This window comes from Oreochromis aureus, linkage group 2, assembly GCF_013358895.1.
Source record: "Oreochromis aureus strain Israel breed Guangdong linkage group 2, ZZ_aureus, whole genome shotgun sequence".
In the NCBI taxonomy this organism is placed as follows: domain Eukaryota; kingdom Metazoa; phylum Chordata; class Actinopteri; order Cichliformes; family Cichlidae; genus Oreochromis; species Oreochromis aureus.
The window spans coordinates 7,723,967-7,739,828 of record NC_052943.1 but is presented as its reverse complement, the minus strand read 5'-3'; the positions used below and the strand labels follow the sequence as shown (position 1 = coordinate 7,739,828).

General features: G+C 43.3%; 1 protein-coding gene across 3 annotated transcripts in view; it reads left to right on the top strand.

The window, feature by feature from the left end:
* Positions 1 to 15,862, top strand: part of unc5a (unc-5 netrin receptor A) — a 154,262-nt gene that overhangs the window by 129,900 nt on the left and 8,500 nt on the right. For all 3 annotated transcript variants that reach the window (XM_039616623.1, XM_039616619.1, XM_031745260.2), the window contains 3 exons: positions 3,661 to 3,748; positions 4,206 to 4,374; positions 6,546 to 6,779. In XM_039616623.1, the coding sequence (XP_039472557.1) occupies positions 3,661 to 3,748; positions 4,206 to 4,374; positions 6,546 to 6,779 (491 nt within the window). The remainder of the gene's footprint in view (positions 1 to 3,660; positions 3,749 to 4,205; positions 4,375 to 6,545; positions 6,780 to 15,862) is intronic.

The window sequence follows — 15,862 nt, the reverse complement described above, 5'->3', positions numbered from 1 at the left end:
AAACAGTTTTGGACCAAACAGTTTTCGGTGCTTTCTACCCACCTGAGGCTCTGCTGCTAACTAGGGTGGTCCCCCTGAGAACCTCATACCCTTAGGGGATCTTTTTCTGTTTGCTTTCCAACCACCTAACATGATGTATTATCTAACAAATCCTTTGTGCCCACATTACCAGTGCATGCAGGTCTGTGGCTAATGGTTTTCAGTAAACCATAGCCACACTGCAGCCAATTTGACATAAAATGGCAGGGAAACACAGGTGTTACTAATCACATTAATAAAGGCTTTGTGCCTGAATAAAACAGAACCCCTGTTAATGGCATTAGTATGTGTGTTTCGCTAACATTTTATGGAAAAAGCTGCTGTGAAATAGGCCTATTTGGATCCGCTTTGGTTGTTGTGGCCTTTTGCTTTCTTGTAATCCTATTCCAGCCTCTCTGCATTTTCTCTCTACATTGCTTCACTGTTTGTTTGGATGCCCTAGGTAGCTGAGAGGAAATGCAAGGAAAGATTTTTTTATATTTTGCTTTGCTGAGTCAAAATTCCATTATATTTCCTCTGCTGCATATAAAGGCTTAAAGCCTGGACCAATTTTCCTGTTTGTATCATTTTTAAAGCTATCTGTTGTTTACACAGCTAACATCAAAGTTCTCCTATAATTTCTATGATGGTTTATTTATATAGATGGATACATATAAATATTATGTATACATTTCCAAATTGCTGTGCCACTCACCACATGAGTGGCATATAAGGCATAGACCAATAAATGTACATTTGGGTCACTCAAAGGTTCCCCTTATGTGCTTGTGAGAACTTGGCTAAAGTAGGAGCTAAAAGGACACAAATGGTGGACTTTGATACTTCCTTATTCCTGAAGTGTAGGAGTGCAAAAAAGAGAGTGCAAAAAGTAACATTGAAGAATTTAAAATACATGCAAGCTGCAAGTTCTACAGACATGCAGTTTAACCTTGTTTTATTTAAAGGTTGATCTAGAAATTGATCTTCACCTCAGTTCAGTTTTATTTATATTGCACCAAATCACAACAAAAGTCATCTCAAGGCAATTTATACTGTAAGGTAACAACACTACAGTAATACAGAGAAAACGCCAATATTAAAATATCACCCTATGAGCAAGCACTTAGCAACAGTGGGAAGGAAAAATGTCCTTTTAACAGGAGGAAATGTCCAGCAGTAGAAGGCTCAGATAATGGCAGCGATCTGCTGTGACCAGTTGGGGATGACAGGAGACGGGACCTTCACAAACCTACTATTATTTTTCAATAACTCAGTTTTAACAGTAATTAACGTTTTGAATTTATCCTAAAATCAAATGTCAGGTGTTGGAAATGATCAGAAGGTCTGATCAGAAACCCGTCGTGATGTGGTTGCTGCCTCTCTATAGTCTGTGTTATTACATCTCTTTGGTAACAAACAAACTCTGATACTCGGTTCAGCTCATTTGGATGGATGAAGGCTCACGCTATCGCTATCTGTCTATTATTATTTATTACCAAAGATGCAGTTGCTGGCTGAACTAATAGCACTCCATACATTATTTCTTTGTTAGCTCTTTGTGACAACAGGCAACTGTGCTGCAGACATAAGGTGCAGCAGACTATCTGTCAGTCTCTAGAAGTTGATTTTGCCCTGGAGGTCCATATAGCGGCTGATGCAGAATGACAGTCACAAACACTGCACAGAGAACAGCTAACCCACCACTCCGTATGTTTCTCTGTTTACAGCTTTTGGCTTCTTCGTAATAAGAAGTGAAACCTCAAACTTGAAAGCAATTTCCGCTTTACTGCTCCCAAATTTATAAACGTGATTCATAAAAGTGGAATAAAAAAACAACAACTTTGGACTGTAAAAACAGTTGTTTTATTCGGGCCATGTTTCACCAGACACGGTATTGTAAGTTTGTGTCGTGCAATGGCATCTTTAATCCTCTGTAGGATGTTTCTCTGTTTACAGCTATACTTTAAGCTCACAAAGAAGCATGATCTAAACAATTTAACATCTGCTCTGTGTTTGGAAATGCTGCGGGAGCGAGTCGGCTTTATATGTTTTATTACACCTGCTTTAGTGTCTGTGACTGGACATTTGCAAGGAGAATTGAACAATAACGGCTCAGTCCCATAAACATAACTGTCTTGTTGAAACCCACTCCAGACTATTCAGCCTTAAAACTCATGTTTCCTAATAGGTTCATGCCAGGACAGCCATGAAGCGCGCAGTCTGTATTTCTGTATGGGATACAAATTAGTTTCCATCAGTTATGAGGGAAATAAGACGGGACACCGAAAAAGTCACTAATCCAACATTAAATCACACAAAAAAACAGCGATTCTGCTTATATTTGTCAACAAGCCACATCTACACAGCAATGCATGAATAACTAAAAAGAACATTCAGTGCAGTGACGAGATGAGATATAATGAGTGTGTGCCGAAGACGCCGTGCCCCGAAAGAAATGTGGAATAAAATCTATAACAAATTATTCCAATTATTTCCTTGGCTAATGACAGAGCTGGTTGGGGGTTGTAGCCAATGTCCACAAGTGTCAGTTTTATGCTAAGAGAACGGACAGAAGGGGGAAAAAGACGGCATAGATCGGCCTTATAAAAGATATAAAAAGTCCACCGTGCCATCATTAAGTCCCTATTTTGCTTCCCCTCTTCACATTAGCCGATTAGAGCTTATATAATTATACTGGAAGACAGTGTTTTCATTTGGCTCATTGTAGGCTGTCCAGATTAGCCGATGCTGGTACGTCTTGTGGAAGAAAAGGTCCTTTTTTTTTTCCCTTCCTGTTTCCTTGCCACCACTCTCTCTCTCTCTGTGCCTCTCTTCCACTCTCTTGAAGATGTTTTATGCATGGATTAACTCAAAGCCATGTTGACTATACCACGCATTGGCACCCATCTTCTCAGTGGGACACAGAGGGGGGGGGAAATTCTCAGCACTTTTATGCTTCAACTCAAAGCAGATATACTGTCATTTAGCACAGTTTCAGAGTGGGCACATGGAAGACATGGTTTATAGATTCAGACAAGGCTGTGAGCATTTAGGCACCTTCGCCTTATTCAAACAGATGTTTTATGGTGAATAGAAGCCCAGTTTTACCATGCAGAGACTGTTGAGATTGTGTCACATAGTCTCTATTTGTACAACATTTAAAATGGGATTCTAAGTGGATGATTTTGGCACCGGAAACACAGCGCAAATGCCACAACACTCAAGCTATTTCAATAGCTCTGCCTATTCTCCAGTGTGCATTCCTACACTCTCCTGGGGAACTGCAATTTTCCTGGAGTAGTCTGTTCCATGGTCTCAATTATCTACTTGGTGGCAGACGGAGGACATTTAAACTGCGATGCAGCGTGCGCTTTTGTCTCAGCTAATTGTTGACCGTGGGGACGTGTGCCGCCTCGGCTGCCGGTGCAGAGATTTGCATCTACTGTACCTGAAGGAGGCTGCCTCTGACCTTCAGAATAGATTTGTTTTTTGTTTTTGCAGCCTTACAGTTTTGTCGAGTAGGCTGGCTTCCTTTGTGGGATGACAAAAGCGTTGTTCACTCTGAACAAATGAGCCTGTCCCCCTCCCTCCCTCCTGCTTACCCCCTCCTCTCTTCTCTCCCTTTGTTGTTATTTGCATTAGGAATCAGTCTGCTCATTCCTCCCGAGGCCATCCCCAGAGGAAAGATCTATGAGATTTATCTCACTGTTCAGAGGAAGGAAGATTTAAGGTGGGTCTCTTTAACGCTGTCTAACTGGCAGTCTTCCCTGCCACTAGGCTGTTTGTTTTGATGCTCTACTGTTCCATTAGGAACGGCTTAGCAGTCTGTGCCAGTACTGTGGAGGAAGGATGTAAATAAATAACGTAGCCTTTTACCGGGATGTGCACTATTTAAGTTAAATGAATTGTTTGGGAAAACACTGTTTATCTGGCTTGCTGCACTTCAGTCTCTCGTGGCACAGCCACTGCAGCATGCCGCGGTAGTGTCATGTTATTACTCAGTCATCACAGCTTGGTGCGACAAGTCAGCGAGTCCAGCAGGCTTTCATGATTCTCTGTTACAGCTGCTAGATAATTTGCAGAGGTGACAGTATCATATCCTGCTTACAAGAGACCGATAAATTCTCACTTATATCTCAATGAGTAAAAGCATTCATCGCTCTCTCTTGTTCCTCTCCCCGGTGTAGGTTACCCCTGGCTGGCTGCCAGACCCTTCTCAGCCCCATTGTGAGTTGTGGCCCTCCGGGGGTGGTCCTGAGCCGGCCAGTTATCCTCAGCATGGACCACTGCTTTGATGCATGCCTGGATAACTGGGCCGTGCGCCTTAAGAAGCAGAACTATGAGGGCGCTTGGGAGGTAAGACGGCACTATCATTCCAGCACAAATCCTTTGGAGAAAGACAAAGTTGCCATCCAGTGAATTTGTAAAGTCTTACTAAACTTATTCAGAGCTTTTCTCCCCAAAAAAGTACAAACTTGCTCAGCAGTGACTTGAAAGGCACTCAGTGGTATATAGCGGAGATAGTTCTGACCCGGCACTCATCTACTCCATCGGGTTTAAATTATTGACCATCAGGTGTTTTCTCATCGGGGCTTGAACAAAAGCCTGGAAGCGCTGGCTCTCTAGCTGACGAGTTGCTAAGCAACATGTTTCTCAAAACAGAAATTCTCTAAGCAAATTACTGATCCTCAAAGTACTCCTCTGAGTGCTCCTTGACCATTTCTGACCGCAGCTTCCAATTACAGAGTTCCCTCCCCATTTTTCTATCCATGAAATTTGAAAGTAACCAGAAGTGCCAGGCTCCAATAGGATGCAGTTGGGAAGAACCTTTGGTGCCTACACACACACACACACACACACAGGTACACGCACACAAACAAGCACAGTTTGAGGTAGTGTAACCATCTCGACTATCCAGAGAGATTGGAAAGGGTGCTGGTGGGCTTCGGAGTGTTACTAGGTCTTCTTTCATGTTCGATATTGTGCATAAATTATTCAGCCTCCCCCCCTGTGTGGCAGCGGTGGGGTGTCTGTGGGATGGATTGGCCTGTCTGAGGCAGAGGTTAGACCAGCCCTTTTAATCATCGGCCGGACCAAATATAGCCCAACGGCCTGACTTGCGTGGACACCAAAGGGGATAAAAGTGCCAGGTGGACAAGAGAATAGAAGACGAGAGGGTGGAAATAACTGCAGAGTGTGACGAAAAGTGGAAGGGGGGGAAAAAAGAAATAAGATCGAGAGAGAGAGGAAAAGTAGACAGGCAGGTAATGCAGATCTAGAGGAACGCCATGCAGGCGAGGGCGACGCAAGGCGAGAGAGTGAAAATGGATAACAGGCATGCAGAGGGAGAAAGAGGAATGAATTGCTCGTAGAGCGAGCGCTTAGTGGCGTAATTGAGCCACCTCGGTCTCTGTTCCACTCTGTAGAAATATTAAGATGATGAAAAAGTGAGACTCCATTGTGGTTGCATAGCAAATGAATTGTGTCAATACTAATTCTATTGATGTAGATGGTGTCTGGTTGAATCGATCCTACAGGGGCTCGCTGGGCATTTGGCAGGCAGAATGCTCTCTTCAGCTTGATTGGCTAATGGGTAGAGTCAGTCAACTGGCATGAAGGGATTTTAGAGAAAATGTTGTCACCTTGGGTCCAATTTGTCTCCATCAAATTATCTCAGAGAGCAGTGGAATTATCTCATGAAAAATATCCCATACTGTGATGGAATGGGATATTTTCATAGGTGTCTCATCCTTATTAAGGATGCATTTGCGATGCAGGATTTCAGCTCTGTAACGACGATGAAAAATGCAAGGTGTTGCTTCTGAGGGTTTTTTTTTTCTGTTTTTGTTTTAAACCTGTCATTTTTTTTTTCTTCTCCGTGGCAAATTAAAGCACCAATTAATTCTTGTACTGCCTGTTAGTGTTTTTCAGCACTTTTCACCATCAGGCAAGACTGTTGTTTTGCAGATAAATTGGCAAGTTGTTTTCACCTTTCTTAACAAATCTGAAATGTTGTAGGAAATTCCAGCAATCCTGATAATCCAATATTCAGCGCACCTCCAGTCTTTCCTTTCTGCAGAAGCGTCTGTTCTTGCCAGGAATCTGTTCAAGTCTCCTTTCATGTCAACTGAATACCTCGTTCATGCATTATTAAGGAAACTGATGGTGCTCTATAGGATGTATGTCTTTGTATGAGGAGGTGTGTGTCTTTACGTCAGGATGTAGTAAGTTGTACTGCGGCGAATAAGGAATCTGAAGCGAGATCAAAGAAGACCTTTTTCCCCCTGATCTAAACATTACCTAAAGACCTTTTACCTTTGATGTTACTCTGTCACACAGCACGAACAATAGAGTTTGATGCCCTTCTACTGCGCCAGTCTGCTTTCTTAAAAGCCCTTTGCAAACACACATACACACACCAGATATCCAGGCAAACACATCGCCCTTGCCTCCTACATAAATTGGGTGCCTGACCTTCTATCCACACTTTGTGTTTTTTCTTCCTCCCCCACCCCTGCCTCTTCCAGGACGTCCTGTTGATGGGAGAGGAGCTGGTGTCAGACCCTTATTACTGCCAGCTCGAGGCCGAGACGTGCCGGCTCTTCTCGGAGCAGCTGGGTACATTCGCCCTGGTGGGCGAGTCCCTGCACATGGGCGCCGCCAAGCGCCTGAGGCTGGTGCTCTTCTCGGACGCTTACTGCTCCACGCTGGAGTACAACATCAGGGTATACTGCATGGACGACACGCAGGACGTCTTCAAGGTAAACTTGTGAAAATTGTGGCGCTGCCTATTATTGTGTGTGACGGGCAGTTTGTGAGGCCTGAGATTGGCCGGTTTCGAATCAGCTGAGCGATAGGTGGACTGTTATGTCTAACAGCTTTGTCTGTCACATTGAAAGGTTAGCAGAAATTGGCCCAGACGTGTAGGAGGTAGGCACAGCCATGATAAATTGAATGATATCGCAGGCCTGATTACACCATGTACAGTTCAGGATTGTGCCGTTTGTTCAGATGATGGTTGCCCCCCGCCACCACACACACACTGACCCTAAGTCAATTGAAACAATCCACACATCCAGCTTAAACACATAATATATATTGTATGTTTTTTGGGTTGTTGTTCTTGGTTTTTTAGCTTTTCTTTTCTCCATCCATGTCAACGGAGACATCTCACTCCTTTCAGCCAAGCTGTGGTTCTGCTTGGCTGCCACGGGCCAAGAAGTTTCCCATCACTTTGTTCAACAGCATATTTCAACTTCGCTTTCTCCCCCCCCCTCCACATGGACAGAGTATAATCAAGCACTAATGCCTTCCTCCCTCCCCCGAGGACTGCCTCTGAGTAGCCTGTTAAGATTTCATTTGCATGGTTAATTAGTAAATTAAAAGGAGAGCCTGTCCCAATCTTTTCCCAGCAACCCCTGTGCACTCGCTCTCTTCTCTCTCTTGCTCTTTCTCTCCACACCTCTTTTTTTTTTCCCTCCCTCTGAGCTCTTCCTCTGCTTCTGACACCACCCACAGCCACAAGTGCCACTTCCCGCTAGAGTCCACTTTCGCTGGCTTTAATGGCTAACCTCCCCTCCACAAGCGCAATCTACGGACGTCTGCGGGACATCGGCAAACGAAAGTCAATGGGAGCTTGCACTGAAATTAGCGCTCTCACAGCCAGGGAGTTGAAGATGAGATGGAAACTGTGTACAGACTCTCATGCCTTACGTCTGTCCGTTTGTGCTTCAGTTTTGCCCCTGCTGCTATCACATGATAGCCGACACACTCGGGAAAAGTCCTGGCTAAAAATCTCATGAGCTGTGTAGAAAAGAATGTGACACAGGAGCTAAAGAGTGTTTTTCCTCAGATACATTTCAGCCCATATGTTTACTTGACATTAGAGTCGCTCTAACGGTAGCGTGCTCTCTTTATTCAGATCATCCCATGACCCAATAGTGTGCGACTGTTGAAATGACCTTGTGTGTCTGCGTTGGATGCAGGAAGGCTGCTGGTGCACAAAAACTCTCTCTCTCTCTCTTCCTCTCCCTCTGGCTAGCTCTTGTTCTGCTATTCTCCGGCTCTCTTAGCCAAGAAAAGGACATCTGAGCTTGTTGACTCCAGCACTTGTGCTGCCATACTCTGCAGCTCCCTCGACGCCCTTGAGTGCATTAGCTCCCCGTCTCTCACACAACCTGGTGCTGTGGTAAGCCACGGCGTCTCCAGGGTTTTGTAGTTTTTAGTGAGTGATTTAGAACGTGGCCCACGCTGCTTAGTAATCTCGACTCCACACTGCTCTTGGTGCTATTATGGAGGGAGCAGTTCATTTAGCAAGTACATTAACTACTTTGAGTGGAGATTAAACTTCCCTGGAGAGGTTCAGACTAATCACTAATCACTATCTTTAAAATGCACCATTTATGATTAGACTTTCACTATGGCTACCATTAGAGTTAATTGTAGTGCATGAGAGTGGTGGACCAGCGGTAGGTGGTGCAGTGAAGAGTGTATGTACAGTACACCTTCAGCACATGTGACTTTTATGACCACACTTGCAACCCGCTAATGCACCGCAGATGTTAACTTTCCATGCATTAAACAGGCTGCTCAATGACGGGAGATAAAATGGATGTTCACTGGCGAGAGGAAAGTGTAGAAACCAGAAGGGATGCTGAGCTTTTCTGACTAGTCCCATTGCTGGCTGTCACTCTGAGCTGACAAGCCTCCATCAGGGAGAATGACAGACACACACACGCACAAACACAAATGCATTCAGCTACACTTATGCATGCTGTACCATTGAATCTCTTATCTCCCAATTACAGCAGATTAGAACCAATGTTATTGTCTTTGATCCTAAGTGTGCGGGGGCTCTGGGGAAACAGTGACATTTTCGTCTGATGCTTGCCGTATGTTAGCACGGCTCTGCTGGGACCAATTAAGTTAATATTTAATGTGTGTCCCACTCTTGATCGGCCCAGCCAAGGCTGGCACAGCAGCAGAGGCGACATAATCAGCGTTTGGTAGCGCCCTCGCTGTGCGCTCGCTTGTTCCAGCTAAACCTGTGGGAGAGCATCACTGAGGTTCTGCCATTCCACAACTGCAGTGAAGCAAGCCTCCAACTCAGAGCAGAGATACACCTAACACCTTTATCTAATTAACTGTAAGGGTGTCTTTTCAGGACTGGAATATGGTGCAGCTGCTTTTCTTTATATATATATTTAGCTGTGATATTCTTCGCAATCTGACAGCTTTTGAAAGTCTGTATGTTTTTCCACTGAGCATAATCCAAATTTGAATAGCGGAACATTAATGAAAAATCTGTGTTTATTGATAAGTAAATGTGCTTCCTTTACACCCACATGTCTGTGTTTGTGAGGCCAGTGTTTTTTGTACAGTTAAAAAAAAAAACATTTAAAAATGATTTATAAACCACCCACTCCCTGTCAGATTTTTTTTTTTTTTTACTGAGGTTGAAGCACAGATTTTTTTTTCCTATATTAACCAGTACACTGTAAAAGAAACCATAATAAATACTGATGCAGTACTGTTTCTGATAAATATCTGGATTGGATTTTTTTGTTTATTTGCTTGTTTTGGCAGTACTTGTCAGATTGAGCCACCATTTCAATCCACTCTGATCACTATTTGACAGATTTAAATTTCATACAAGTAGGCATGATGCTCAGGTAGATTGTAAGATAGCACCGTAATAAATAATAATAATAATTTAAACTTAATATCCTCAGTGGCTTTGATTTTAATGCTAATTAGCAAATGATAGCATTAGCATTGCCAGTGACCGTTGTTAGCATGCTAATGGTGAAGCATTGTGAAACGCAGCCTCATAGAGTAAAATGAGGAACAAGAAACATAGTAAAAGTTTCTTGTTTAATTATTGTTGTAGCAGAAATAGTACAATTTTGTACTGTGTTCGACTTTTGAAAGAGCTCTTTATATGCTCCCACTGACATGCTTATCGGTTTTAGCCTATATTGCTAACGAGCGCTAAGTGTAAGTATGCATGTGTCCCAATTCCTTCAAAGACCACAAAGGCTGGAGCAGCTGTTAATTGGGACAGTCCTGCCTATGACATGCTGCTTAGGTTGTGTATGTTAGCATGCCAATAGACAGTATAAAAAATGGACCCAGGTACCGTGACATCACCCATTAGTTTCTGAAATCCCGTGATGTGATGAGATGGGGTGTGACTGACTGTGAGACTGCTTATTAGTTGATTAACAATAACCAATGATTAAATGCAAAGTGGTGTATCTATGCATAGAGTGAAAAAATGTAAATGAAGAAGAAAATCTCTTCCCTCTGCAACAAGTCTAGACCTACTACAGGGTAACTATTTGACGATTCACTTGATACAGCCCTAACTGTATGCTTTATGAAAGAGGAAAGTTTTCATTTAGGCCTAATCTTAAAAGTAGAGAGGGTATGCCACCTGCGGTTAAACTGACCATCTTCCACATGAAAAACTGGGACCTACCCTATATCTACACAAAAAAAGGTCACCACCTGGATTTAAGCAAATAGGCAACAGCCTTCCATTGCACTCAAGGTTTAGCAAGATGACAGTTCCAGGATGTATCGAACAGAAATCTTGAGAGGGTTGTTCAGGGAGCATTAGACATCATTTTCACACATGGATTGGCCACCACAGAGTCCAGACCTTAACCCCATTGAGAATCTTTGGCGTGGACTAGAGAAGACTTTACGCAACAGTCTGACTCTCCCAGCATTAATACAAGATCTTGGCACAAGAGTACTGCATCTCTAGACAGAAATAAATGTTGTAAATAACTCATCAAGTCTAAGCATGATCCAGGGAAATATTAGTGGGACTTGTTTTTTCTAGCAGGGCAGTGTATATATCATTATAATCTAGTGTAAGGTTCTCATCAGAGATGATTTTGGTGTACTTGTACACTTTCCCTATTAAAAATACTCAGTAGCTAAAATAAATTTGTGATAAACCAAACAAGTTGTGTAATATTACACTGAAATACAAGATGGATTTAAGAGATTTAAAATAACTTCAGTATGTTATGGTAGGGTAAGTTGGCTGGCTCAGTTTAACTCCTGGCACGATGCTTACTTTTTCCCATAGCCGCTATCAATTCAGACTGATATTGAGCTTAACAGTTTGCATTGTTTTATAGCAATTGCCTGTTATAATAGGCCTGTGCTGCTAGGCAATTCACATGATGCACTAAGCATCTCTTCTTCTCTTATCTCTTTTCACACTCTGTGTTTATACACCACTTTAATCATTAGTTATTAATAATCTCTGGCTCTCGTCCACAGGGTGTCTTTCGTACTGTCTCCCCTAACTGTTTACGGAAGATGACTTCCCCTTCCATGACCCTGGTTCTGCTGGAGGTTTCTTCCTGTTAAAAGGGAGTTTTTACTTCCCACTGTCACCAAGTGCTTGCTCATAGGGGGTCATCTGACTATTGGGGAGTTCTCTTAACCTTACAATATAAAGTGCCTTGAGGCAACTGTTGTTGGCACTGTGCAAATATAATTGAAGTAAATAGTTGACAGATCACCAACATAAAAGATCATCTTAAAAAACGAAGCATCATAAATACTTGTAGACTCGGATAAATTTGCTTAGATGTAGCAGCCATTACAACTGGTTCCAAAAGGAATGGCTGCATGGCAATAAAAGGGCACGGTTGCCATGATACAAGGGGTGGCTTATCTTGTGTGTCACATGTGTATACAGGTGTTTGTCTAATTAATCATTGTTGTACCTTTATGTGGCATTTAGAGTCATAAAATTCCAAGTCTTGATCTAGGAATTAAATGCTGAGGTAAAAGTGAACTCTCTTTGTGCTCCTGGTGCTTTATTTCCAACTGCAGATTTACTCCCTCATCAGTAACACCTTACGAGTCCAATACATTTAGCTTTTCTGTCTCCCTATTGTAGAAATGTATGTTCCAGGATTTAAATGGGTGTTTAATTGATGTCTTGCTGGTTAAATAGTGGCCCCTGGATTCTTTTTGTACAGTGTTTGACCTCGAGCAATGATTCTTATTTGCGTTAAAAAGGGCTCATAATCTGTTTATGTGCTCCCACTATGACGTTTCCTTGCTAGCTGCTGAGCAGTGAGCCATGTTTGAGTGGAAACTTTTTAGCTTTTATGTAACAGAGAAGAGAAAAGCAGCATGTACGGAGTGAAATACAGACTGATTTTTTTTTCTGATCCCTCCATTACAAAAGTTACTGGCAACAAATTCTAGAAGAAAAACAGAAGAGCATAGCCCAGTAATTGCTGGCATTAAGTTAAACAAGACAGTCAGCTTTATCACTGAGCCCAGCTGAGAAATTGTTTCCATATTATATTTCTGTGTTCCTGTGTGCTGTTTTCTCCCGTCCTGCTCTGTGATTTATCAAGCAGAATGTGCATCTTTTCCCTTGCAAACACAGTCCCCATTTATAACTGAGCAGACAAGTCCCTTCTATTTGTAGTTATTAATCAGAGTTGACTGTAGCGGGCACGGCCACTGGAGCTCAGACCGATAGACTCTCAGTCAGAGAGGAAAAGCCTGTCACATCCTGCTGACAAATACACAGATTTATGGAGCCCACATAGCCAGGCTACTCTCTATAAACAAATGCATTTGCCTGAAAAGAGCAGCTCTGAAAATGGATCTTCACTATGAATGCACATTTTTAAACACGACGACACCGCGTCGCCAAGAGTGAGGGGCTGAGGATGAGTTTATGAGGATATTACCGCCCGTGTGCATGTATAGCTCCATGTTTCGGATGACATGTAGCTTGACTAATTAACTGATCAAAGGCTACTCATAATCTCCATTAGAGCTGGTTGTGTTAATCAGTTTGCTACACACAAAGCCGGCACAACACAAGGCCACAAGAAACAGTTTGGCCTTGCTGTGAGGGGAAAGTCTGCAGCTTTGTGCCAGTCCAGTTCTTAATATATACGCCTCTGCTAATACTTTGATTTGTTTCGTTTGTGTTTCCACCCGGCGTCCAAGGCTGGCTGTTCTTTTCTGTCGCAGGAGAGCGTTCGGTGCAGCCACTAACCTCTTTCTGTCATCACCAGCCCGGAGAGATTAGCTGTATGAGTGTCTCTTGTTTCCTGGTGGAGCCCGGCCCCCAGTCCATTACAGTCCCAGCTCTGGTCCATGCCAAGGGGATGGGTGGAGAGTGGGATGGAGGGACATGAGTGAGGGTATAAAGGGGGTTGAAGTCATAGAAAACTGTGGCCATGATTGCAGTAATCCTGTTATCTCTCTTGCTAAAGCTGGCCACTTTAGTGACCTGGAGACACAAATGTTAAGCTGCCTCTGTCTCTCTCCTCTCCTGCTCCTGCTCTTTTCACTCCTCCCTGCTCTATCTCACTCTCTTTAGCCAGCCTCATTGAATGTCAGGGGGTGGTCTTGGCTTTGCCTGACTCTAAATTCACAGTCTTCACACACACCCCAGGCTATCTCGAATTCCGTCAGAACAAAAGGGGGTTTTCTCCTGCGGTACTTGAACTTCTCGCCCATCTCATGCATCTTAATGCTCCCATAGCTGTACAGGTTCAGGGCGCCTTAGGAGAAAACAGCTCTTATTATTTTCCCCTGAATGGGGGGAAACAAAACTGAGCTGGTGCAATCATGATTAATATGTGATTTGATAAACTAATTCCAAACCTTGCATTGTTTTCCTCCCAGAAAGAGTAAATAATACGGTCAAATTTAGCTTCTCATCTATTAGCTCGCTCACACTGTCATTTGTTAACAGGATAATGGGGCGTAAAGAGGGCCATTATTCTCTCAGTCCAGAACATATGCTGAAATCCTGCAGAAAAAAGCCACTCTGCAATACACACAGTCACAGCCACTCGGACGCACACAAACACCATATGGGCGAGACGGTGTCATTTTGAAAGCGAGGACATGAGCACACTTTAAAGGAGCAAATGCATCATGCCGTGTTGTTCAACCCCCCCTCAGTGTCCCTGTCAGGTAGCAAGAGAATCATGTCCCAGACTCTGTTTTGATTGTAATCCCGGTGTGCCGGCCTTGAACCTGACGTGCTGCTAGGCGGCTCGAGTTAGTATTCATTCTAGTCGCCACATTTGATAATAGGATAATTGGCATTCTGCACTCGTTCTGCTGCTAGCGGAGCTATAGATCTGTTCTATAGGTCAAAACCTGATCAAAGTCCAACACCCAATTTGCAATGCTAATCGCCGCCCAACAAATAATTGTGCTTAAGAACTGTTTAAATGAACCTCTCTGGAAGCCCACATAATGTGGCTTTTGTATCTGTAAGAGACATAATAGCAGAGGGCTTTTCTGTGGAGAACGCGCTGCCCTCTGTTATTAACTCATTAGACCTCGACGCTTTGATTCAGCGCCATTGTCTGACCTTCCCTCTCTGAGTAAGTGGACTGGGTAACATCACAAGACTCTTGTCTGGCAGAGCATGGAGAAGTATATTCCAGCTAGATGCATACATTCAGATCATTTAAAAGTTTTTTTACGGTTTAAAAAAAAAAAAAGTAAACCAATGCAAATTCAGGAATCAATCTAGATAATCACAAGGGGCATAATAATCACGTTAACAAGAAGATAAGCACAAAGCAAACATGGAAATTAACAATGCGACGAGCAAACAGTAAAATTCAATTGTCGGCCTGAACCAAAAAGTGCTCATTCGTCAAAGGGGAGAGCACATCAAATAACGCAGGTAGAGATTCCAAATGGATAATTAACAGCTTTCTTTCCATTATAATTGGAATCAGTCTAGCCTGTTCCTGGGAAAGAGGGCAGAAAATTGAATCAGTGTTGTGCAGATAGAAATTACCACCATTCTCCACCTTAATTGGATGTCTTTGCTGAAATCATACCATGGGCAACCATGCTGGCATGCAGCGTTCAACATATGGCAGCCATCTATACGCACTTCTCCCTCTTGGAGCTGTTGTCTTTGAGGTACGACTCCGAGGCACGCCCGGGCTGACTGTTTTCCTTCTGCTGCCATCTTGTTTCCCCTCCTCAGACAGATTAAAAGAACATATCTTATTTCGGGGGGCTTTTCACGCCACTAATTTCAGAGGCCTGTTTTCTCTGTTGTAGTATGCTCCTGTGATCGGAGTATACGGGAGCACATGTGAATGGCAACCAAAGCGCTGGATTTCTGAGGACATGTTCAGCACAAAGCATCCAGCTCAAAGCGAATTGATAAATCAGAGGCAAATGTGCCGGATATTATCATCCCATTCCAGATGGTCATTTGGATGGCAACAAATGGTCCACTGAGCAAGTCCCACAGAGATTAAAATATTAAGCATGCATTTACAAATCTCTACTGGCACAAAAACAAAAATGAAATTAAGGAGATTCGCCATGCGAGAACAATGAGCAGTTGACTAATGGCTCGTTCACTTACTTCATCACAGCCCAGGTAGCCAGTAGGCTGGGAATGGCTGCAGTTCCTGCATGCTAATGCAGATGCTGAAAGCCCGGCATATACAAACCGAGGCAGAGGATCAACCTTGCGATGACATTAAAGCACCGTGGAGACGAGTCGGTCCAGTCCTTTGCGGCCGCACGCAGAGACACTATCTTCTTTTCCTCAGATGTACTGTACCCCTGCCTCATGCTCATGCTGTGTGTGTGTGTGTGCGCAAACAGGCCTTTGTGTGTGTCTCTCTCTGTTTGAGTTTAATCTATTCAGTGTCCCCACCACCATGTCTTTGTGTATTTCTTTGGACATGCGTGTGTGTGTGTGTGTGTGTGTGTGTGTGTGTGTGTGTGTGTGTGTGTGTGTGTGTGTGTGTGTGTGTGTGTGTGTGCGCTGATACATCCTCGTTCCAAAGCGGTA